General features: G+C 31.3%; 5 protein-coding genes across 10 annotated transcripts; 3 read left to right on the top strand and 2 right to left on the bottom strand.

Moving 5' to 3' along the window:
- The first annotated feature begins 8,554 nt into the window (after nucleotides 1-8,554).
- Nucleotides 8,555-11,115, top strand: LOC134829542 (probable methylcrotonoyl-CoA carboxylase beta chain, mitochondrial). The gene is made up of 4 exons (XM_063842644.1): nucleotides 8,555-8,802; nucleotides 8,863-9,869; nucleotides 9,926-10,263; nucleotides 10,571-11,115. Exons 1-4 carry the CDS (start codon nucleotides 8,686-8,688, stop codon nucleotides 10,840-10,842), a joined length of 1,734 nt encoding a protein of 577 aa, XP_063698714.1. The 5' UTR covers nucleotides 8,555-8,685; the 3' UTR covers nucleotides 10,843-11,115.
- On the bottom strand, nucleotides 11,088-12,522 carry LOC134829543 (uncharacterized). 2 transcript variants are annotated; one of them, XR_010161920.1, is made up of 3 exons: nucleotides 12,439-12,522; nucleotides 11,212-12,322; nucleotides 11,088-11,105 (listed from the first exon to the last, which is right to left on the bottom strand). XR_010161920.1 is itself a non-coding variant. In XM_063842645.1 (2 exons), the coding sequence occupies exon 2, from the start codon at nucleotides 12,254-12,256 to the stop codon at nucleotides 11,411-11,413; it is 846 nt and encodes a 281-aa protein (XP_063698715.1). In that variant the 5' UTR covers nucleotides 12,257-12,322; nucleotides 12,439-12,522; the 3' UTR covers nucleotides 11,092-11,410. The 2 variants fall into 2 exon arrangements, 1 of the variants encoding a protein (XP_063698715.1); XM_063842645.1 differs by having other exon boundaries at nucleotides 11,092-12,322.
- Nucleotides 12,523-13,320: 798 nt separating this feature from the next.
- On the top strand, nucleotides 13,321-14,907 carry LOC134830813 (F-box only protein 28). Its single transcript, XM_063844396.1, has 2 exons — nucleotides 13,321-13,626; nucleotides 13,734-14,907. The coding sequence occupies exons 1-2, from the start codon at nucleotides 13,540-13,542 to the stop codon at nucleotides 14,712-14,714; spliced, it is 1,068 nt and encodes a 355-aa protein (XP_063700466.1). The 5' UTR covers nucleotides 13,321-13,539; the 3' UTR covers nucleotides 14,715-14,907.
- Nucleotides 14,908-16,579: 1,672 nt separating this feature from the next.
- Nucleotides 16,580-19,408, bottom strand: LOC134829242 (RNA-binding protein 1-like). Of its 4 annotated transcripts, none has more exons than XM_063842245.1 (4): nucleotides 19,283-19,408; nucleotides 18,682-18,931; nucleotides 18,515-18,622; nucleotides 16,580-17,202 (listed from the first exon to the last, which is right to left on the bottom strand). In XM_063842245.1, the coding sequence occupies exons 2-4, from the start codon at nucleotides 18,894-18,896 to the stop codon at nucleotides 17,040-17,042; spliced, it is 486 nt and encodes a 161-aa protein (XP_063698315.1). In that variant the 5' UTR covers nucleotides 18,897-18,931; nucleotides 19,283-19,408; the 3' UTR covers nucleotides 16,580-17,039. The 4 variants fall into 4 exon arrangements, with proteins under 4 accessions (XP_063698315.1, XP_063698314.1, XP_063698313.1 ...); XM_063842244.1 differs by having other exon boundaries at nucleotides 18,509-18,622; XM_063842243.1 differs by lacking the exon at nucleotides 16,580-17,202 and adding an exon at nucleotides 17,926-18,148.
- On the top strand, nucleotides 19,390-23,515 carry LOC134829240 (uncharacterized). 2 transcript variants are annotated; one of them, XR_010161909.1, is made up of 7 exons: nucleotides 19,390-19,597; nucleotides 19,661-20,056; nucleotides 20,117-21,287; nucleotides 21,807-22,685; nucleotides 22,740-22,970; nucleotides 23,233-23,326; nucleotides 23,454-23,515. XR_010161909.1 is itself a non-coding variant. In XM_063842241.1 (6 exons), exons 1-5 carry the CDS (start codon nucleotides 19,587-19,589, stop codon nucleotides 22,941-22,943), a joined length of 2,661 nt encoding a protein of 886 aa, XP_063698311.1. In that variant the 5' UTR covers nucleotides 19,390-19,586; the 3' UTR covers nucleotides 22,944-22,970; nucleotides 23,233-23,393. The 2 variants fall into 2 exon arrangements, 1 of the variants encoding a protein (XP_063698311.1); XM_063842241.1 differs by lacking the exon at nucleotides 23,454-23,515 and having other exon boundaries at nucleotides 23,233-23,393.
- The last annotated feature ends 349 nt before the right edge of the window (nucleotides 23,516-23,864 follow it).

Genomic DNA, 23,864 nt, shown 5'->3' on the forward strand with positions numbered 1-23,864 from the left:
CAAATCAAGAGCAAAAAAACTGTGTCAAAAACTGTGTCAAAGCTATTTTTGTCAAATCTTGCTCCAAATGGATAGAAATTTGTCAGAGGGCTCTAATTTATCATTTTTAATCATTTTATAACTCAAAACTGCCAAAAAATTGAAACTGAAAAACTGTGTCGAAAACTTGTCAAAGCCATTCTCTTGCTCCAAATGGATAAAAATTTGTCAGAGAGCTCCAATTTATCATTTTTAATCATTTTAATCAAGCTTTTTTTTGTCAAATCTTGCTCCAAATGGATAAAAATTTGTCAGAGAGCTCTAATTTATCATTTTTAATCATTTTATAACTCAAAACTGCCAAAAAATTGAAACTGAAAAAAATTTTTTTCTTTGACATAGTTTTGTTTTAAAAAACTAAATCAAGAGCAAAAAGCTGTGTCAAAGCTTTTTTTGTCAAATCTTGCTCCAAATGGATAAAAATTTGTCAGAGAGCTCTAATTTATCATTTTTAATCATTTTATAACTCAAAACTGCAAAAAAATTGAAACTGAAAAAAAAATTTTTCTTTGACATAGTTTTGTTTTAAAAACTAAATCAAGAGCAAAAAAACTGTGTCAAAAACTGTGTCAAAGCTATTTTTGTCAAATCTTGCTCCAAATGGATAAAAATTTGTCAGAGAGCTCTAATTTATCATTTTTAATCATTTTATAACTCAAAACTGCCAAAAAATTGAAACTGAAAAAAAAATTTTTCTTTGACATAGTTTTGTTTTAAAAACTAAATCAAGAGCAAAAAAACTGTGTCAAAAACTGTGTCAAAGCTTTTTTTGTCAAATCTTGCTCCAAATGGATAAAAATTTGTCAGAGAGCTCTAATTTATCATTTTTAATCATTTTATAACTCAAAACTGCCAAAAAATTGAAACTGAAAAAAAATTTTTTCTTTGACATAGTTTTATTTTAAAAAACTAAATCAAGAGCAAAAAAACTGTGTCAAAGCTTTTTTTGTCAAATCTTGCTCCAAATGGATAAAAATTTGTCAGAGAGCTCTAATTTATCATTTTTAATCATTTTATAACTCAAAACTGCAAAAAAATTGAAACTGAAAAAAAAATTTTTTCTTTGACATAGTTTTGTTTTAAAAACTAAATCAAGAGCAAAAAAACTGTGTCAAAAACTGTGTCAAAGCTATTTTTGTCAAATCTTGCTCCAAATGGATAAAAATTTGTCAGAGAGCTCTAATTTATCATTTTTAATCATTTTATAACTCAAAACTGCCAAAAAATTGAAACTGAAAAAAATTTTTTTCTTTGACATAGTTTTGTTTTAAAAACTAAATCAAGAGCAAAAAAACTGTGTCAAAAACTGTGTCAAAGCTTTTTTTGTCAAATCTTGCTCCAAATGGATAAAAATTTGTCAGAGAGCTCTAATTTATCATTTTTAATCATTTTATAACTCAAAACTGCCAAAAAATTGAAACTGAAAAAAATTTTTTTCTTTGACATAGTTTTGTTTTGAAAACTAAATCAAGAGCAAAAAAACTGTGTCAAAAACTGTGTCAAAGCTTTTTTTGTCAAATCTTGCTCCAAATGGATAAAAATTTGTCAGAGAGCTCTAATTTATCATTTTTAATCATTTTATAACTCAAAACTGCCAAAAAATTGAAACTGAAAAAAAATTTTTTCTTTGACATAGTTTTATTTTAAAAAACTAAATCAAGAGCAAAAAAACTGTGTCAAAAACTGTGTCAAAGCTTTTTTTGTCAAATCTTGCTCCAAATGGATAAAAATTTGTCAGAGAGCTCTAATTTATCATTTTTAATCATTTTATAACTCAAAACTGCCAAAAAATTGAAACTGAAAAAAAAATTTTTCTTTGACATAGTTTTGTTTTAAAAACTAAATCAAGAGCAAAAAAACTGTGTCAAAAACTGTGTCAAAGCTTTTTTTGTCAAATCTTGCTCCAAATGGATAAAAATTTGTCAGAGAGCTCTAATTTATCATTTTTAATCATTTTATAACTCAAAACTGCCAAAAAATTGAAACTGAAAAAAAAATTTTTCTTTGACATAGTTTTGTTTTAAAAACTAAATCAAGAGCAAAAAAACTGTGTCAAAAACTGTGTCAAAAACTGTGTCAAAGCTTTTTTTGTCAAATCTTGCTCCAAATGGATAAAAATTTGTCAGAGAGCTCTAATTTATCATTTTTAATCATTTTATAACTCAAAACTGCCAAAAAATTGAAACTGAAAAAAATTTTTTTCTTTGACATAGTTTTGTTTTAAAAACTAAATCAAGAGCAAAAAAACTGTGTCAAAAACTGTGTCAAAGCTTTTTTGTCAAATCTTGCTCCAAATGGATAAAAATTTGTCAGAGAGCTCTAATTTATCATTTTTAATCATTTTATAACTCAAAACTGCCAAAAAATTGAAACTGAAAAAAAATTTTTTCTTTGACATAGTTTTGTTTTAAAAACTAAATCAAGAGCAAAAAAACTGTGTCAAAAACTGTGTCAAAGCTTTTTTTGTCAAATCTTGCTCCAAATGGATAAAAATTTGTCAGAGAGCTCTAATTTATCATTTTTAATCATTTTATAACTCAAAACTGCCAAAAAATTGAAACTGAAAAAAAAAAATTTTCTTTGACATAGTTTTGTTTTAAAAACTAAATCAAGAGCAAAAAAACTGTGTCAAAAACTGTGTCAAAGCTGTTTTTTGTCAAATCTTGCTCCAAATGGATAAAAATTTGTCAGAGAGCTCTAATTTATCATTTTTAATCATTTTATAACTCAAAACTGCCAAAAAATTGAAACTGAAAAAAATTTTTTTCTTTGACATAGTTTTGTTTTAAAAACTAAATCAAGAGCAAAAAAACTGTGTCAAAAACTGTGTCAAAGCTTTTTTGTCAAATCTTGCTCCAAATGGATAAAAATTTGTCAGAGAGCTCTAATTTATCATTTTTAATCATTTTATAACTCAAAACTGCCAAAAAATTGAAACTGAAAAAAAATTTTTTCTTTGACATAGTTTTGTTTTAAAAACTAAATCAAGAGCAAAAAAACTGTGTCAAAAACTGTGTCAAAGCTATTTTTGTCAAATCTTGCTCCAAATGGATAAAAATTTGTCAGAGAGCTCTAATTTATCATTTTTAATCATTTTATAACTCAAAACTGCCAAAAAATTGAAACTGAAAAAAATTTTTTTCTTTGACATAGTTTTGTTTTGAAAACTAAATCAAGAGCAAAAAAACTGTGTCAAAAACTGTGTCAAAGCTATTTTTGTCAAATCTTGCTCCAAATGGATAAAAATTTGTCAGAGAGCTCTAATTTATCATTTTTAATCATTTTATAACTCAAAACTGCAAAAAAATTAAAACTGAAAAAAAAATTTTTCTTTGACATAGTTTTGTTTTAAAAACTAAATCAAGAGCAAAAAAACTGTGTCAAAAACTGTGTCAAAGCTATTTTTGTCAAATCTTGCTCCAAATGGATAAAAATTTGTCAGAGAGCTCTAATTTATCATTTTTAATCATTTTATAACTCAAAACTGCCAAAAAATTGAAACTGAAAAAAATTTTTTTCTTTGACATAGTTTTGTTTTAAAAACTAAATCAAGAGCAAAAAAACTGTGTCAAAAACTGTGTCAAAGCTTTTTTTGTCAAATCTTGCTCCAAATGGATAAAAATTTGTCAGAGAGCTCTAATTTATCATTTTTAAACATTTTATAACTCAAAACTGCCAAAAAATTGAAACTGAAAAAAAAATTTTTTCTTTGACATAGTTTTGTTTTAAAAACTAAATCAAGAGCAAAAAAACTGTGTCAAAAACTGTGTCAAAGCCATTTTTGTCAAATCTTGCTCCAAATGGATAAAAATTTGTCAGAGAGCTCTAATTTATCATTTTTAATCATTTTATAACTCAAAACTGCCAAAAAATTGAAACTGAAAAAAATTTTTTTCTTTGACATAGTTTTGTTTTAAAAACTAAATCAAGAGCAAAAAAACTGTGTCAAAAACTGTGTCAAAGCCATTTTTGTCAAATCTTGCTCCAAATGGATAAAAATTTGTCAGAGGGCTCTAATTTATCATTTTTAATCATTTTATAACTCAAAACTGCCAAAAAATTGAAACTGAAAAAAATTTTTTTCTTTGACATAGTTTTGTTTTAAAAACTAAATCAAGAGCAAAAAAACTGTGTCAAAAACTGTGTCAAAGCTTTTTTTGTCAAATCTTGCTCCAAATGGATAAAAATTTGTCAGAGAGCTCTAATTTATCATTTTTAATCATTTTATAACTCAAAACTGCCAAAAAATTGAAACTGAAAAAAATTTTTTTCTTTGACATAGTTTTGTTTTAAAAACTAAATCAAGAGCAAAAAAACTGTGTCAAAAACTGTGTCAAAGCTTTTTTTGTCAAATCTTGCTCCAAATGGATAAAAATTTGTCAGAGAGCTCTAATTTATCATTTTTAATCATTTTATAACTCAAAACTGCCAAAAAATTGAAACTGAAAAAAAATTTTTTCTTTGACATAGTTTTGTTTTAAAAAACTAAATCAAGAGCAAAAAAACTGTGTCAAAAACTGTGTCAAAGCTTTTTTTGTCAAATCTTGCTCCAAATGGATAAAAATTTGTCAGAGGGCTCTAATTTATCATTTTAAATCATTTTATAACTCAAAACTGCCAAAAAATTGAAACTGAAAAAAAATTTTTTCTTTGACATAGTTTTGTTTTAAAAACTAAATCAAGAGCAAAAAAACTGTGTCAAAAACTGTGTCAAAGCTTTTTTTGTCAAATCTTGCTCCAAATGGATAAAAATTTGTCAGAGAGCTCTAATTTATCATTTTTAATCATTTTATAACTCAAAACTGCAAAAAAATTGAAACTGAAAAAAAAATTTTTTCTTTGACATAGTTTTGTTTTGAAAACCAAATAAAGAGCAAAAAAACTGTGACAAAAACTGTGTCAAAGCTTTTTTTGTCAAATCTTGCTCCAAATGGATAAAAATTTGTCAGAGAGCTCTAATTTATCATTTTTAATCATTTTATAACTCAAAACTGCCAAAAAATTGAAACTGAAAAAAAAATTTTTCTTTGACATAGTTTTGTTTTAAAAACTAAATCAAGAGCAAAAAAACTGTGTCAAAAACTGTGTCAAAGCTTTTTTTGTCAAATCTTGCTCCAAATGGATAAAAATTTGTCAGAGAGCTCTAATTTATCATTTTTAATCATTTTATAACTCAAAACTGCCAAAAAATTGAAACTGAAAAAAATTTTTTTCTTTGACATAGTTTTGTTTTAAAAACTAAATCAAGAGCAAAAAAACTGTGTCAAAAACTGTGTCAAAGCTTTTTTTGTCAAATCTTGCTCCAAATGGATAAAAATTTGTCAGAGAGCTCTAATTTATCATTTTTAATCATTTTATAACTCAAAACTGCCAAAAAATTGAAACTGAAAAAAAATTTTTTCTTTGACATAGTTTTGTTTTAAAAACTAAATCAAGAGCAAAAAAACTGTGTCAAAAACTGTGTCAAAGCTTTTTTTGTCAAATCTTGCTCCAAATGGATAAAAATTTGTCAGAGAGCTCTAATTTATCATTTTTAATCATTTTATAACTCAAAACTGCCAAAAAATTGAAACTGAAAAAAAAATTTTTTCTTTGACATAGTTTTGTTTTAAAAACTAAATCAAGAGCAAAAAAACTGTGTCAAAAACTGTGTCAAAGCTATTTTTGTCAAATCTTGCTCCAAATGGATAAAAATTTGTCAGAGAGCTCTAATTTATCATTTTTAATCATTTTATAACTCAAAACTGCCAAAAAATTGAAACTGAAAAAAAATTTTTTCTTTGACATAGTTTTGTTTTAAAAACTAAATCAAGAGCAAAAAAACTGTGTCAAAAACTGTGTCAAAGCTTTTTTTGTCAAATCTTGCTCCAAATGGATAAAAATTTGTCAGAGAGCTCTAATTTATCATTTTTAATCATTTTATAACTCAAAACTGCCAAAAAATTGAAACTGAAAAAAATTTTTTTCTTTGACATAGTTTTGTTTTAAAAACTAAATCAAGAGCAAAAAAACTGTGTCAAAAACTGTGTCAAAGCTTTTTTTGTCAAATCTTGCTCCAAATGGATAAAAATTTGTCAGAGAGCTCTAATTTATCATTTTTAATCATTTTATAACTCAAAACTGCCAAAAAATTGAAACTGAAAAAAATTTTTTTCTTTGACATAGTTTTGTTTTAAAAACTAAATCAAGAGCAAAAAAACTGTGTCAAAAACTGTGTCAAAGCTTTTTTTGTCAAATCTTGCTCAAAATGGATAAAAATTTGTCAGAGAGCTCTAATTTATCATTTTTAATCATTTTATAACTCAAAACTGCCAAAAAATTGAAACTGAAAAAAAATTTTTTCTTTGACATAGTTTTGTTTTAAAAACTAAATCAAGAGCAAAAAAACTGTGTCAAAAACTGTGTCAAAGCTTTTTTTGTCAAATCTTGCTCCAAATGGATAAAAATTTGTCAGAGAGCTCTAATTTATCATTTTTAATCATTTTATAACTCAAAACTGCCAAAAAATTGAAACTGAAAAAAAATTTTTTCTTTGACATAGTTTTGTTTTAAAAACTAAATCAAGAGCAAAAAAACTGTGTCAAAAACTGTGTCAAAGCTTTTTTTGTCAAATCTTGCTCCAAATGGATAAAAATTTGTCAGAGAGCTCTAATTTATCATTTTTAATCATTTTATAACTCAAAACTGCCAAAAAATTGAAACTGAAAAAAAATTTTTTCTTTGACATAGTTTTGTTTTAAAAACTAAATCAAGAGCAAAAAAACTGTGTCAAAAACTGTGTCAAAGCTTTTTTTGTCAAATCTTGCTCCAAATGGATAAAAATTTGTCAGAGAGCTCTAATTTATCATTTTTAATCATTTTATAACTCAAAACTGCCAAAAAATTGAAACTGAAAAAAATTTTTTTCTTTGACATAGTTTTGTTTTAAAAACTAAATCAAGAGCAAAAAAACTGTGTCAAAAACTGTGTCAAAGCTTTTTTTGTCAAATCTTGCTCCAAATGGATAAAAATTTGTCAGAGAGCTCTAATTTATCATTTTTAATCATTTTATAACTCAAAACTGCCAAAAAATTGAAACTGAAAAAAAATTTTTTCTTTGACATAGTTTTGTTTTAAAAACTAAATCAAGAGCAAAAAAACTGTGTCAAAAACTGTGTCAAAGCTTTTTTTGTCAAATCTTGCTCCAAATGGATAAAAATTTGTCAGAGAGCTCTAATTTATCATTTTTAATCATTTTATAACTCAAAACTGCCAAAAAATTGAAACTGAAAAAAAATTTTTTCTTTGACATAGTTTTGTTTTAAAAACTAAATCAAGAGCAAAAAAACTGTGTCAAAAACTGTGTCAAAGCTTTTTTTGTCAAATCTTGCTCCAAATGGATAAAAATTTGTCAGAGAGCTCTAATTTATCATTTTTAATCATTTTATAACTCAAAACTGCCAAAAAATTGAAACTGAAAAAAATTTTTTCTTTGACATAGTTTTGTTTTAAAAACTAAATCAAGAGCAAAAAAACTGTGTCAAAAACTGTGTCAAAGCTTTTTTTGTCAAATCTTGCTCCAAATGGATAAAAATTTGTCAGAGAGCTCTAATTTATCATTTTTAATCATTTTATAACTCAAAACTGCCAAAAAATTGAAACTGAAAAAAAAAATTTTTCTTTGACATAGTTTTGTTTTAAAAACTAAATCAAGAGCAAAAAAACTGTGTCAAAAACTGTGTCAAAGCTTTTCAAAGCTCCAAATTTTTGTCAAATCTTGCTCCAAATGGATAAAAATTTGTCAGAGAGCTCTAATTTATCATTTTTAATCATTTTATAACTCAAAACTGCCAAAAAATTGAAACTGAAAAAAAATTTTTTCTTTGACATAGTTTTATTTTAAAAAACTAAATCAAGAGCAAAAAAACTGTGTCAAAAACTGTGTCAAAGCTTTTTTTGTCAAATCTTGCTCCAAATGGATTACAATTTGTCAGAGAGCTCTAATTTATCATTTTTAATCATTTTATAACTCAAAACTGCCAAAAAATTGAAACTGAAAAAAATTTTTTTCTTTGACATAGTTTTGTTTTAAAAACTAAATCAAGAGCAAAAAAACTGTGTCAAAAACTGTGTCAAAGCTTTTTTTGTCAAATCTTGCTCCAAATGGATAAAAATTTGTCAGAGAGCTCTAATTTATCATTTTTAATCATTTTATAACTCAAAATTTTAATAACAATATCTAATTTTATAACAATATCATAGAAAATAACTAAAAAGGCTTAAAGCTATTATATTTTAAGATTGGTAAGTCAAGCCTAAAAATTAAAAAAAAAATCATTAAAACTTCAAAAGCATATGAAGAAAACAACTTAAGTAATACTTACTTGCTCAATAAAAATTTCACTTAAAGAAAAATTTAAATTTTTAAGCTCAAAAAAATTAAAATTTGTTCTTCAGTGTTAACCATTAAATCAAATTCACTAAAATTGCTGATCAATGTCAAAAGCTTCAACTTTTTTAAACGTCAACATTAACACGTAAACAAATATCGCAGACGAAAAATTCATCGTCTCTCATAACTTTTTATTTTTTCGTTAATTTTTCGTCCTTTTTGGTTTTAATTTTTGAAATTTCCTGCACTTTAAACGAATTTTTCTCATTCCAATCATGTTAAGTCGACTGTCATTCCGAAAATCGCTGAGACTCAGCCAGCAATTCATGAGGCATGTGCATTCGCCGAGTGTTGTTGCTACGACGATTGATAAGAACTCTGACGAATACAAAGTAACTTCATGATTTCTCGTGATTTTTTGACCTTTTAAAAATTTCCCTCATTTTTTGCAGGAAAATTATGAGCAAATGTCAAATCTCGTCGCCAATTTGCGAAATGTGACCAAAGAAGTGTTACAAGGCGGAGGTCCCGAAGCCATCAAACGTCACACTTCGAAGGGAAAACTCCTCGCCCGCGAACGTATCGACAAATTACTCGACAAAGACTCGTCGTTTTTAGAGCTTTCACCGCTTGCGGGTCACGAATTGTACGGAAATGAAGTTGTTAACTCGGGTGGTTTGGTAACGGGCATTGGAAGAGTTTCTGGCATGGAATGCGTTATCGTTGCAAATGACGCAACCGTCAAGGGAGGAACTTATTACCCGATCACGGTGAAGAAACATCTTCGAGCTCAAGAAGTTGCTCGTGAAAATCGATTGCCTTGCATCTATTTGGTCGATTCGGGCGGCGCAAATTTACCACGTCAAGCCGAAGTTTTTCCCGATAAGGAGCATTTTGGAAGGATTTTTTACAATCAAGCGAACATGTCAGCTGAAGGCATCTCCCAAATCGCCGTCGTAATGGGAAGTTGCACTGCTGGAGGAGCTTATGTACCTGCAATGGCTGACGAAAGCATCATCGTGAAACGCCAAGGAACGATTTTCCTTGCGGGGCCTCCTCTCGTGAAAGCAGCTACGGGCGAAGAAGTGTCTGCCGAAGACTTGGGAGGCGCAGATTTGCATTGCAAAACGTCGGGAGTGACAGATCATTATGCCGTCGATGACGAACATGCGCTATATTTGGCACGACAAATCGTCAGTAACTTGAACAATCCAAAGACAAACAATTATAACGAAGATTTAAGTCTCACAAGCAACACAGCAATCGGTTTTTACGGAAATCAACACTCAAAAGTCGTTGAATCGCCCATTTATGATCCCCGAGAGCTCTATGGCATTGTTGGATCGAACTTGACGCGACCATATGACGTGCGGGAAGTGATCGCTCGGGTCTTCGATGGCAGTAAATTCACCGAATTCAAAAAGATGTATGGAGAGACGCTCGTTTGTGGTTACGCAAAGTAAGAAAATCCCAAAAATCTGTGAAAAAAATTAAATTTTTAATGAAATATTTCAGATTATACGGAAATTTAGTAGGAATAGTCGGAAACAATGGAGTTTTGTTTTCAGAAAGTGCTTTGAAAGGCGCTCATTTCATCCAATTATGCGCTCAAAAGAAAATTCCTCTAATTTTCTTGCAAAATATCACGGGTTTCATGGTAGGACGAGATGCAGAAGCTGGCGGAATTGCTAAAAACGGCGCGAAAATGGTGACAGCGGTCGCAACTGCTAATGTTCCAAAACTGACACTTATCGTGGGAGGCTCATATGGCGCAGGAAATTACGGAATGTGCGGAAGAGCTTATTCTCCGCGATTTTTGTACATGTGGCCTAATTCCAGAATCAGCGTTATGGGTAAAAATTTTCATTCATAATTTAAAAAAATTTTCATAATTTAATTTTTAAAAATTTTGAAAAAATTATAATTTTTTTTTAATTCTGGAAAAATTCTAATTTTTTAAAATTTTGAAAAAAAATTAATTTTTAAAAATTTTGAAAAAAATTATTTTTTTTTAAATTTAAAGAATAATTTTTTCAAATTTTTAAAAATTTTAAGAATTTTTTCAGAATTTAAAAAAAAATTATAATTTTTTCAAATTATTAAAAATTAACTTTTAAAATTATTTTATTTAAATTATTTAAAATTATTATATTTTTTCAGGCGGATCTCAAGCTGCAAACGTCCTTGCTCAAGTAACAGAAGAGCAATACAAACGCAAAGGCAAGGAATTTACCGAAGAACTTCGAAACAAGATCCGTCAACCGATCGTTGAACGTTTTGAGCAAGAAGCATCTCCCTATTACAGCACCGCTCGCTTATGGGACGACGGAATAATTGATCCAGTTGACACGCGACGTGTTTTAGGCCTCAGTTTACAGGCTGCGATGAACAATTGCGGCGCCGACACGAAATTCGGTGTCTTCCGCATGTAAAATTTTCGATGTTGCAACCAACATTCTGCCATAAAATGTGCATTTATTAGATTTTAAGGTCAATTAAGGACGGAAATGTTGATATTTTTGATACGTACGCAATAAAATGGAACGGTGATAGACTCTAATTTGGACAAAAACTGGTTTTTACATGCGAAAAAAGTTGAATTTTTGGGAATTTTACGTGATTTTCATTGAAACTTGCTTCAAGGTAAGGGAAAAAAACGAAATTTACAATAAAATTCTTTCTTTATTTCATCCTCCTTGACGATGAACCAAATATACGTTACAAGTAGTTTAGAAAAAAATGTTTGTAAACGCGTTTTCCTTTCATTCACACGTAAACGTAATTTAAATTTATTTACTTACGAACGACCTTGAGATTTTTTATTTATAGACAAAATACTGAACGCCTTTTGTTTTTGTTGATCGAAATACATTTTTCAAGACCTGAATGATTTTTTTCTGTTTATAACGAATTTTGACAAAAAATAACGATATTTGACTATTTTGATCACTAGAAATATTTAACTCACGACTTAAAACGAAAAAAATCTCGCAATAATTCTTAAATGTACATGCTTTCGGCCATACTGCTCATCTTTTTGGGGATATAAAGCAGTTCGAAGTAACTGGCGATTTCGTTTATTGTAACATCACATTGCATGCGTGCCTGTTGCGAGCACGACGAAGACGACGACGAGTTTGCTGCGCCCGAAGTCGATGCCACAGACACTGCAGGAGGCGTTTTCGAGCGGAATCTCGCATGCGGGGCGTGATTTCGCAACGTTTTGAAGCTTTTTTGGCTGTAATCGAGTTTGGGGTCCTTTGACGCGGTGCCTTCCGTGAGCGAGATATTGGAACACTGTTCGATGATCGTCCGGAAATCCGAGAGATTTTGTTGTTTGTCGCCAAAAGTGGTGCCTTTTGTGTTCTCAAGTGATGTCTGAAGACTCAAATGCGACTCAAGCTCCGTCGAAAGATCAATTTCCGATCGTCTTGCAATCTCCGATTCGCTAAAACTCCGGGTTTTCATCGAATTTAGGGCACATTGATGCACACACCGCCCAATTAGCTTGAGACGTGGCTCGCGAATGAACGACTTGCGTTCCTTCTTTTTGTGTTTCGACTTGAAGGTGTTCCTGACGAGTCCCGGAACGTCACTTGTTTCGCATTTTCCGCAACATTTGTTGCTTTTATCACTTTCTTCGCTGCTCATCGTTTTGCTGCTGCTGCTGTGCGTTCCGAATAACTTTTCCACATCGTTGGGCTTCCGTGTCGTCGTCGTTCCTTTCACGTAAAACGGGTTCAGGGCGTACGGCAAATATTTGTCCGTGAGCTTGATACGCGGAAATGTCTCACCGATTTCCAACTCGTTCAGCTTCTTTTCCACAATTTCTTCCGTATTTTCCATTTTTTTCTTTTTGCTGTGTGATGTTGTTGTTGTTTCTACGTCGTTGTTGTGTACACACACAAAGCTCTGGAAAAATAAAAACAGGACGTGCGTTATTTCTGGCTTGTTTTAGCTCAAATCTCGAATGTACGATGTGAAAACGAGGATTTGGGGTCTTAACTTTTATTGGGGAATAAATTTACCTTTTGAGAAACACCCAAAATTGCTGATTTTCGATGATTTGTAATTTTGAAATTTGCTGCTCTTTACTGTTAGGGTTACCAAATGTTCACTTTTAAGCTTACTACTTCCAGATTTTTTTTTGATAATTTTTTGGTTTTGCAACTTTTTGAATTTTTTACTTCAAAAAGTGCTTTGCGAGTCTTATTTTCTTCATTTTCACGTATAATGAAAATTTATAAGAAATTTAAAGAATTATAATTATTTTACTTTATGTCACCCCCTCCGATTTTCTTTAAAAAAAAATTAGGGGGTAAAATAAAAATGTTAAGTAAAAAAGTAAAATTTTTACATATTTTTGTACTTTTTTTATTGAAAAATTATAAAATTAGCCTGAACTGGCTAAAAAAATTTTCTATTGAAATTTATTTAAATGAAAAATTTTTTTGTCACGTGACCAAATTAAAATGTTTTATAAAAGTAATAAATTTTAAAATGTTTATTTTAATATTTGTTTGCTGACTTAATACTTTTCCTTGTGTATTTTATACAGATTTTTCTTTACAATTTTTTTTTAAAAAAATAACTTTTTAAATTTTTCAAAAATTTTAATTTTTTTTTTAAATGTTTAAAATTTAGTTTTGACAAATACCAAAAAAAATATTACTTCGGAAATAAATTTAAAAAAAAATTCCCTTCGGTCAAAAACTGTTTAAAAAATTGCCTTGAAAATAAATTTCCAAAAATTTTTGTTCAGACTCCCTCCCCAATTTCGATTTTATCCTCTCCCCCTTCATTTTGTAAAACTGGCAACCCTATCGAAGGTGTTTTCTAGAAAACAAAGATGGCGTCGCATTCGGAAAAAGAGTGTCGTACCGTGTAGAACTGCCATGGAACTCGTGCTGGAACCAAAACAAAGCAAATTGTGACTGGCGACGAGTGTAGTAAAAATACCAAAACCAATTAATCTCTCGTGTCTCGTGCAATTGTTTATTCTTGCTGCAATATTCCGAGTGAAAATACGCGTATTTTTCAGCGGAAGTAACAATTTTTGACAAATTTCGTGTCAAATTGCAAGGAGAGAGTGCGAGACAAAACAATAGACGACTTCTGCCTTTGTCGCAATGGTGCATTTGCTGGACCTTCCCGACTTGTGTCTGGAACATATTTTTAGCTTTCTCACGTACGATGAGATTGCAAAGAAGCGAATTGTAAGTGAAATTCATTAATTTAATTTTTTTTTTGGTTTTTCGCATCAAAGGGGTCAAGGACCATCAATATGCAGAAAAATTTAAATTAAAAATTGATTTTTTTTTAGATATGTAAGCGGATCAACGAGTTAAATCAGGGAATTTTGAATCGCGGCTTTCACATGATGATCAAGCGACACGCGGCGAACATGAAAGCGATCAAAGCGCAATTGCCGCGACGTGAGAGCGAACGTCGAAATCATCCGCTGAGCAAACATTCGGACATCATGACGTGCATCGAGACACGGATTAGCATGCTTTCCATGACCTACACCAAATACATGGACCTGGATTTGTGTTGTTTCATTCCGGGTCGCGTCATTGACGAGGTTCTCAACATTTTGCGGGTCGTCGAACAAACGTCACAAACCAAAACGACATTGCGCGCCCACGAAGTCTTGCAAGAGTTACGTGACATTTCATCCATGGCGACAGATCACTTTGACGACGAAATCGCTCCCGTCCTGAAAAAGCGATATTTGAACCAATCGAACATATCGACGCCCATTCGAGATCGTTCCTTCAGCTCGTCGTACAGTTTTGATCGTAGTGTGAGCGAAAAACTCATCGGAGTACAAGACACATCGACAACCAGCAACACATCGACACGTTCGTCACCCGCATGCGAAGATCATGTCGGATGCAATGTGGCTCAAAGTACCCGAAATGCCGTCGTGAAACTCCAAAATAGCTACAAAATCGCTCTCCGCAAGGCACGTGCCATGGTCCAAATTCAAACGAAGCACATGCTTGAGATGAAAAGTTACTCTCTCGAAGTATCGAATCTCAAATCGACCGTGAACGACTTGAAAAAGCGTCTCGAGGAGTACGAAGTGAAGAATCGCGAAATGTCGGCGACAATTATCCAGTTGAAGGCAGAGCGCCAACTTGCCAATGCATCGAATTTAGCAACGTCACCCGAATCTCCGCGTCGCACGGGCAATATCAAACCACGCCAAGCCACAATTATCCTGAAGCGACGCATCGAAGAGCCTAGTCACGCGTCTGACAGTCTTGAAACTCTCAAAAAGTCACGAACGCATCAATAAGGATTCCATTTTGTTATGAGAAGCTTTGATTTTTCTGCCTTTTGTAGTATTAAAATGTCTTTCCTTCGCGAAGATTCACTCATTATTTTGTATTCGAAATTCATCCAGTTACAGATCATCCAGTGTAAAAAGTAGTTTGTAAGCCCTTTAGAACAAATAATACAACTAAATAACTAAATATTTACTAAATAAACTTCCAAATTAAAGAATTTAAAACAAATTGTTTCAATTTTCTTCAAAAGTTAGTTGAAATTTTTAAAAAATTATCTAAATTCGACTTAGTCTGATACAAAAGATGAGTTTTTTTAAGATTTGATTTTTAAGAAAAATTTAACTTTAAAAATTAAATATTTTTGTGTTTTTTTTTTTTTTTTGAATAAGGCCGCTCCAACTTTTTTTCTATTTTTTTGTCCCCTGCCCCAAAATGCCGAAAATCCAATGGGACAAAAAAAAAGGTTAAAAATTTCATCAAAATTAACCATTTTTTGGTCTTTTCCCTTATTTTTTAAAGGAATTTTCAAAAAATTTTTTAAATATTTTCGAATTTTCAATAATTTTTGTATTGAAAAACGAAATTTAACATGAAAAATTCATACTAAAAAATATTTTTTAAAAAAAATAATTTTTCAAATTTTTTGATAGTTATTTTTTGAAATTTTTTGTTTAAATTATTACCTTGAAATATTTAAGAGATTAATTTTAAAGTACCAAATCTTCACTTAAATACCATAAAAACAACTAAATTATTCTTTAATGACCAAAAATTGTTTAAATTTTTTCATTTTGTATGAAAAAGTGTTTCAAAACTTTTTTTTATTTTCTATTTTTATTTTTAAAATTTCTTAAAAAATAAATAAAAAAAATTTTTTGAGTAGTAGAAAAAAAATTCTGAAATTAAGAAATAATTAAAAATTTTAAATTATTATTACTTTATTTTTTTATTCTAAAAAAAAATTGAAAAATAAAAAAAAATTGAATAAAATTTAACTACAAAAATATAAATAAATAAATATTTATCTATAAATATAAAAACTTCTTATAAGGCCGCTCCAAATGAAACTCAAGAGTTTTATCCGATGCCCCATTTTAAATTCGAAAATCCAATTGGGCAAAATAAAAAAAAGGTAAAATTTCATCAAAAATTACCGATTTTTGGAGTATTTTCATAATTTTTCAAGAAATTTTCAAAAAAATTCTTCAATTTTTAGTAATTTTTGTATTCAAAAATGTATTTCGACATAAAATTTTCTTTAAAAATAATTTTCATGAAAATTATAGAATTTTTGTTTTAAAAAAAATTTTGACAGTTTTTTTATGATATTCATATTTTAGTTAAAATGTTTTTAAATCAATTTTCAATACACAAATATCAATGTAAAAAACACAAAAGAACGAAATATTGATTAACGATCAAATATTTATAAAAAATTTGGCATTTTATATGAAAAAAAGTATTTCAAAATTTTTAATTTTTTTTTGCCCCCCCCCATTTATTTCAAAAATTTTGGACAAAACTATTGAGTTTCATTTGGAGCGGCCTAAAAATAAATATTAAAAAATGTAGGTTTTTTTGAATTCCATAAAATACGAAAAAAAACATTGAAAAAGAAAGAAAATATCAAACTTTAGACCTGATATTTAATATTTTTTATCAGTTTATAAAAACTTAGGTCAAAAATATACTAAAATTCAAACATATTTTTTGAAGTTTTCTGAGAATTTCCAAAAATCACTCAAATAGGAGAAAATGCTTTCTTAATTAAAAATTATTTAATTAATTAAAATTATTTTAAAAATGCTTTCTTGATTTTGAATCATTTTTTAAATGATTTTTAAAATTAAATTTGAGAAAAAAATTAATTAAATGCATGAGACAATTTAATGGATTTTATTATGTTTATTTTTATTATAACATTTTGAACTTAAAACCTAAGATACATTCATATAATTTCATGAAAGGAAATATTAAATGAATTAAAAAATATAAATATTGAAATGTAAATTTTACAATTTTTTTTTGTTTGGTTTCTGATAGAAATAAATTGAAACTCATAATAAAAGCTGCTAAGTACTGCTAGTTTTTTCAATATTTCGCGGAATAATCTGATAAAGAAAAATCTTAAAGAAGACAAAAAAGGGATCTTAATCTCTAACGTTGAGTTGACACTACACGGGATCAACGTGATTGTTAATTGATATTTTTTTTTTGTATGTGTGAGAAAGTGAGTTAATTATTTGTGATTACTTAATAAAAAGTTATCTTATAAAGGGATACGTTGATTTTTTTTTTAACTGGAACACATTTCGATGCCATTTTTTTTTTGTTTAGCGTCTGTCACGTGAATCGGATCGACTGCTGCGACGATATTCTCGTCGGTATTCGCGCGGAGAGCGTCTCGAGGATTCCTTCTCGTAGTCGTCACGGTAATCGCGGGGGCTTCGGGAACGGGATCTCTTTGGGGTGCGAGATCGTTTCGGTGAACGGGACCTAAATGACGAGAAAAAATTGAAAATTTTATTAGTTTTTGTTTTTCAGAAAATTTTTTTGAGAAACGATTTTTTTGTTAGGATTAAAAAAGAAAGAAAAAATTAAATTAAAAAATAATAAATTTAATATTTTTACATGATCTACCTATCACAAATGCTTTTCGTGCGATTTTTGTGTTTTTTTTTGCGATTTTGAACGATTTTTTTGATATTGGATTGATTTTTTTTTTCATTTGTGGTATTGAGTTGGGAAACACAACTAACAGCCCCAATTGCTCTGCTTTTGCTCATTGATCACACATTTTGGTCAGTGTTTGGCAGCAGCAAGATTTTTCAGAGGAGAGTCGATGCGGATGCTAGTTGCGTGTGTTTGTGATCGACGACCGACGTGCCGACGATGCAAACGACGATTTTTTTTTGTCAGAAACATTGAAGAAGCAGGTTGGTGAAGGATTTTTGGTGGTGTAAATTGGTTGATTGATAAATTTTCTAAAAAAATTTTTTCTACATTTTTTTTTTGATCTCGAAGGGTGTGGGTGTGATTTGATTGATGGGAAGACTATTTTTTTTTGGAGGAGACTGTTGATCGAGCGCGTTGACGACGACGAAGTTGCAGCCGTTGCTTTGATGCGTGTGCGCCGAAAATTATCCCTGACACGAGTCGAGAGGAGTCGCGTGGCGTGACGTTGTCGAAAAGTCAGAAAAGTACAAGTCTGTCCTGTTTTATTTAGAAGAGTTCTCAAGTTGGTAGTAGGATGGGCGACGAAGATGTCCAGCAGAAGAGCGCAGAACGACATTTTTCGATAAACTGACGCAAGAATTTGTAATTGATGGTGATTTTTTTAGTAGAAGCAATAATTCTAGTTTTGTTGTTGGTGGTGTAGAAGAAGCAGTAAGGGCGAAGAGTAGAGTGTGGTTGATGATGTAGTTGGTGTTGAATGGAAATCCTGGAAAATTTGTTTCATACAAAATTTAAAATTGAATCAAAATTTGTCATTTTACTATTTTTTTTTTTTTTTTTGCAAAAAAATCATAAATTTCAAACATATACAGTACTTGACGGAGCAATAAAGACAGGAGAGTGCTCTATTTTACGTTATTTTTGTACCACCAATCCACAAACGAATGATTTTTATGTACATAAAGCTTTTAAACGTTCACAATTAAGCGACTTTTTGAACTTTTTCAGGCTCATCTGCGACATTTTTGCCACGGATCATCCTCAAAAAGTCATAAAAGACCCGGAATTGCGTTCGACAGATAAAATATGAGATGCAAGTGTGTGTGAAATAGTAATCAAAATGTACCTGTACCGATCAGATCTGCTGCCACGATCACTGCGAGAGCCGCCGCCTCCTCGACGATCACGACGCGTACGTCCCGATGACATTTCCACACGGATTCGTGTTCCGCAGCAACGTCTAAAGTCATAATCTCATTAAAAATCGTCTTTAAAAGTTGAAAAATGCTCAAAACTTACGTTCCATCTAATCCTCGTACCGAATCCTCAGCATCCCGTTTGTCTTCAAACTCGACAAATGCAAAGCCTGGCGGATTACGAGCGACCCAGACATTTCTCAAAGGTCCGTATTTGGCAAAAGCGCTTTCAATTTCGTACTTGGAGGCCGATGAGTTCAAATTGCCGACGTAAACTTTGCAGTCGAGATCCCATTCGCGATATCTTTGCTGTTTCATCTTGTCGGAGTCTTCTTTGTGAGTCAGTTTAATGCCTGTAATTAAAAAAAAATAATTATTGAGCGGCGTCTTATACGCTACATACACGAACGGAAACTTTCATTCTTCAAGGCCACATGGAGCAACGGTTACCAAAAGACAAGAAAAATGTAAAATTCGAACGATTTCTCACAGAAAATGTTGAAAATTTCAAAGAATTTCTTAAAAATTTCCTTGAAAATGAGGAAAAACGACGTAAAAAACGAAAAAATTTTCTGAGAGAAAACTTTTGATTGGTTGAATTCCCTTGATTCGGAGCACAGCCAATATGGACGACAGGTACGCGAATTTTCAGGTGAGTTTGCCGGCAAAACTAACATCTCGCGGAAAAAACTAACATGACTTACCTTAAGAACAGCTTCTGTTCCAACGATTTTCGCAAAATTTTTATTTTTTTACGTGATTTTTATATTTTTTTAGAGGGAATTTAAGTGCTTGATGATTTTTACAAATTAAATTAGCGACTGGGATTGACACCCAGCGAACAATTTCAATTCCAAATGCAACTTGGGCCATCAAAACCTTCAAAAAAGGCACGGAAATTTGATTTTTTCTTGCATTTTCCTCGAATTACCCCGAAAATTGTTGAAAAAACCAGAAAATAATCAAGACAGAACATCAAAAAATAAATTTGGATCGAAATTTGCAGGAATGGATGAAGAGTAAGTGTGCAAAAGTGACTTTTTCGCAAGCACGTCTCCAATCGTTTTGTTTTTCTTTTGCAGATTTGAGATTTCCGCTGACGAAAGTGACCCGCAATCTGGCAAAACTCCGCCCAAAAGCTACAGTTTGTCGAACGGAAGTAGCAAGAAACACAAGAAACATCACAAAAAGGCGAAAAAGTCGGAGAAAAAGCATAAAAAGCACAAGAAGAAACACAGCAGAAGCAAAAGTAGTGATGATGAAGAAGTTGTAGCAGCTCCAAAGTCTCGCAAAACGTCGGAAACGGGATCAATAAACTCAAAATTCACCAATATCATGAAGGAAAATGAGAGTAAAAAGGAAAATGGGAGCAAAATCCCGACAGATCCCAATCGTTTAGTACAAATAATCACAGCTACCTTGGATCCGAATGCTGGGCCATCTATGACAATCGTCTCGTCAGAGTCGGAAAGTGACGAGTAAGTATTTTTTGTGAGTTTTTAATCAAAAAAATAATTTTTTAATAATTTTTTTCGAAGGGCTGTGGAAGATTGCGCGACCCCCGATGTCAATGTCATAGATGCCGACGAGGAAATCGACTTGGAAGACCTGATGAAGCAAAAAGCTCTGTTACAGGCACGTCTCGGCTATCTGGAATCAGATACTGAGCACGATGTTAGTAAGAAAACATCACACTCAAATAACCTTTCTAGCTCACGGGGAAAAGTCGATAATGATGTTATCTTTTTGGATGATTCTAGCGGCGGCGAAAAAGCATCAGCACCATCTGCCCATGCCGAGGAGCGACAGAAAAAGCGTCGACGACACAAATCTCCGTCGCCCGTCTATCAGCAACGTTCGAGACCTACATCGCAACGATATCGCAGCACAAGTCGCGATCGCGTTGAACGTCCTTCGCGACGTGATCGTTCCATGGAACGTGGGCGTCACACCGAACAAAATCGCAACAAAGAGGATTTACGTCGTGCCATCAATCGCGACAAAGATCGAAGTGCTGAACGACGAGATATCGATCGAAATAGATACCGCAGCCCGGATCGCTCGCGTCGTGATCGAGATCGACGCGATTTTGATCGTCGCGATAATCGAAGATATTCTCCGGCGCCAGATAATCGACGACGTGAACAGCGTTCCCGATCCCGAAATCGCTACGATTCACGTCGGGACTACGATTCTCGCCGAAAACCGACGTCAAATAAAAAGGAAGAAGATAAATTTAAAGATTCGTTGAGCGAAGGTCTGAAAGCGGCGAAAGAATCGAGCAGCGAAAGTGAAACGAACGACATTGATTTGAACGACGAGGAGGAAGATGAGGAACAAATTATCGAAAGAAGACGAAAACAGCGCGAAGAGTTGCTGAAAAAGTTGGCTGTCAATGAAGATAGCAACACAAATGTGACAATGGCTTCAACAAGTCCCGGCAGAACGACAAACAACAATACGGATGATGATGTCGTGTTGGTTTCACGAACGCCGGAGCAGAAAAAAATCGATCGTCCTTTCAAAAATGTCGCGGGAACGCTCACACCTCCATTGAAAGACAACAAAAAAGCGGAGGAACCATCGCTGACGCCTCCAATTCCGAACAAAAATGCCGAAGAAGAGGCGGGTGCGAAGGAAAAAGAGAAAGCCACGAAGAAACAAGAATGGGACATGTTCGCGGAACAAGACGAGGAAACGAATTTCGATGTGAGTTGGATAGTAACTGTCTCCAAAACTCAAAAAAAAAAAATAATTTTTTTCATCGCATTTCAAATTTCATTACGAAAAAGTTAATTTTTAGCTAATTTTTCGAAAAATTCATCAAAAAATTATTAATTTGCTTTTAAATTATCAAAAGAATTTTATATGATTTTTCGAGTTTTACAAAAAATTTTCAAAAAATAATTTAAAGAAATTATGATTTTTTGAAATTTTTGAAAAAAATTTTAAAATTTCTTTAAAAAATTGTAAAAATTTTAACTTTTACACAAAATTATTTTTAAAAAATTATATTTTTCGATGAATTTTCCTATTTTATTTAAAAAATTCATCGAAAATTTTCAAGATTTTTCAAATTTTTTAAATAATTTGTAAAAAAATTATTTTTCCAAAAATTTGTAAAAAACAATTTAATTTTTTTTAAATTTTTGAACAAAAAATTTTGAATTGCGGTAAAATCCTTTATTTTTCGAATTTTTTAAATAAAATATTTTTTTTATTTTTCAGTCTCCCGCTACAATCTCCGCCAACAAGCAAGGAGCCGATAATCCCGCCCTCACAGACAATTGGGACGACGCCGAAGGCTATTACCGCGTTCGTATCGGCGAAACGCTCGATAATCGATATCTCGTTGCCGGTTACACGGGTCAAGGCGTCTTCAGTAATGTCATTCGGGCAAAAGATCAGGCACGAGGCGGAACTAATGTTGCCATCAAAATCATCCGTAACCACGAGATAATGCACAAAACGGGCTTACGTGAGCTGGAAATCCTGAAAAAACTCAACGACAGCGATCCCGATGACAAATATCACTGCATGCGACTCTACCGACACTTTTTTCACAAGCAACATTTGTGCATGGTAATGGAACCGCTATCGATGAATTTACGCGAAGTATTAAAAAAATACGGAAAAAATGTGGGTTTGCACATAAAAGCTGTCCGGAGTTATACGCAACAACTTTTATTGGCTCTGAAGTTGCTTAAAAAGTGCGGAATTTTGCATGCGGATATCAAACCTGACAATATTCTCGTCAACGAGACACATTTAGTGCTGAAATTGTGCGATTTCGGGTCAGCTTCGAAGATCACGGACAACGACATCACTCCATATCTCGTTTCCCGTTTCTACCGTGCGCCGGAAATTATTCTTGGCTTGGCTTACGATGCGGGAATTGACATGTGGAGTGCTGGATGCACGATCTACGAACTGTATACGGGCAAAATTTTGTTCAGTGGCAAGTCGAATAACCAAATGTTGAAGTGTTTCATGGATTTAAAGGGCAAAATCCCGAACAAAGTCATCCGAAAGGGACAATTCCGTGAACAACACTTTGACTCAAGTTACAATTTCTTGTCTCATGAAATCGATCGTATCACGGAAAGGGTAAGTTTTTGTCAAAAATCCAAAAAAACTTGATAAAAATCATTTTTTATGCAGGAAAAAGTCGTTGTCATGTCCGTTGTGAAGCCAACACGTGATTTGCACACGGAACTGATCGCCCAACAAAATTTGCCGGAAGAACAAGTGAAAAAAGTCATTCAACTACGAGATTTACTCGACAAAATTTTCGCTCTTGATCCAGCAAAACGAATTTCTTTAAATCACGCACTTGCACATCCTTTCATCCAAGAACGAATGTAAAAAATTGTGACGAAATTCGAGAGAGAGGTAAACTAACACACCGGAAAAACACAAAAAATGTGAAAAAAAATCAAGATTTGTAGTTAATTTTTAGCTTTATTGACATTTTTCTGCTAGGAAAACAAAAAAATCCTCAGAATCCTTTTAATTTAAAAAAAAAATCATAAAAAATAAACAAAAATAAAATTTTAAAATATTTCCTAAAAAATTTTCCTTTTTAAACACCTTTAAATTTAAAAAGTAACATTTTTCATGCATTTTTTTTTTATTTTTTTCAACTACTTTTCAGAGTTCGTGCATTGGCTTGCCTGTGTTGCGAGAGTGCAGAGGCTTTCAGTGTACAAAAGTTTTTTCGTAAGATCACAAAAATTCTATCACTCAGGGTTAGTCAATGAAAACTACTTCTTAGAATTTTATTTTAAAATTTTTATCAAAACAAAAAATTGTTTTTACACAAAAAAAAATATTTTTTTCAAGTTTTTTTAATTTTTTATTCGCCTTTTGTTACAGATGTGAGTTGTGAGCACCTGAAGCTGCAGATTTAATACGGTTAAAGTATGTATGGGCAAAGGTAAGTATTAATTATTGCTTTTTAAAGATGTTTCAAATTAGGCTTCAGAAAATATTTTGGGAAGTTGGAGAAAGGAATTGATGGTTAAAGTGCATTTCATGACCCAAGATTGATGATAAATAATTTTTTTTTAGAAATTTTATTTAATTTTAGACATTTTGTCAAATTTTGCCTATAATTCTAGAGAAAGTCATCAACTTAAATATTTTTTAAAAATTTTTGAATTAATTTAAAATTTTTATGACTTTAAATTATTTAATTTAATTAGTTTTAAAAAATTTTTATGAAAAAATGACCTGAAAAAAAATATTTCTCAAAAAATGAGAATCAAACAAAGCAGACCAAATATT

This window comes from Culicoides brevitarsis, chromosome 2 (assembly GCF_036172545.1).
Source record: "Culicoides brevitarsis isolate CSIRO-B50_1 chromosome 2, AGI_CSIRO_Cbre_v1, whole genome shotgun sequence".
Taxonomy (NCBI): domain Eukaryota; kingdom Metazoa; phylum Arthropoda; class Insecta; order Diptera; family Ceratopogonidae; genus Culicoides; species Culicoides brevitarsis.

Bases quoted from the DNA above. Each gene is read 5' to 3' on its own strand.
- LOC134829542 (XM_063842644.1), top strand. From the start codon at position 8,686: ATGTTAAGTCGACTGTCATTCCGAAAATCGCTGAGACTCAGCCAGCAA. The intron at 8,803-8,862 runs GTAACTTCATGA...CATTTTTTGCAG, and splicing joins AGAACTCTGACGAATACAAA to GAAAATTATGAGCAAATGTC. The intron at 9,870-9,925 runs GTAAGAAAATCC...GAAATATTTCAG, and splicing joins CTCGTTTGTGGTTACGCAAA to ATTATACGGAAATTTAGTAG.
- LOC134829543 (XM_063842645.1), bottom strand. From the start codon at position 12,256: ATGGAAAATACGGAAGAAATTGTGGAAAAGAAGCTGAACGAGTTGGAA.
- LOC134830813 (XM_063844396.1), top strand. From the start codon at position 13,540: ATGGTGCATTTGCTGGACCTTCCCGACTTGTGTCTGGAACATATTTTT. The intron at 13,627-13,733 runs GTAAGTGAAATT...ATTTTTTTTTAG, and splicing joins AGATTGCAAAGAAGCGAATT to ATATGTAAGCGGATCAACGA.
- LOC134829242 (XM_063842242.1), bottom strand. From the start codon at position 18,896: ATGAAACAGCAAAGATATCGCGAATGGGATCTCGACTGCAAAGTTTAC. The intron at 18,623-18,681 runs GTAAGTTTTGAG...TTATGACTTTAG, and splicing joins GTACGAGGATTAGATGGAAC to ACGTTGCTGCGGAACACGAA. The intron at 18,149-18,508 runs GTACATTTTGAT...CAAATTTTCCAG, and splicing joins AGCAGATCTGATCGGTACAG to GATTTCCATTCAACACCAAC.
- LOC134829240 (XM_063842241.1), top strand. The intron at 20,057-20,116 runs GTAAGTATTTTT...TTTTTTTCGAAG, and splicing joins TCAGAGTCGGAAAGTGACGA to GGCTGTGGAAGATTGCGCGA. The intron at 22,686-22,739 runs GTAAGTTTTTGT...TTTTTTATGCAG, and splicing joins TCGATCGTATCACGGAAAGG to GAAAAAGTCGTTGTCATGTC.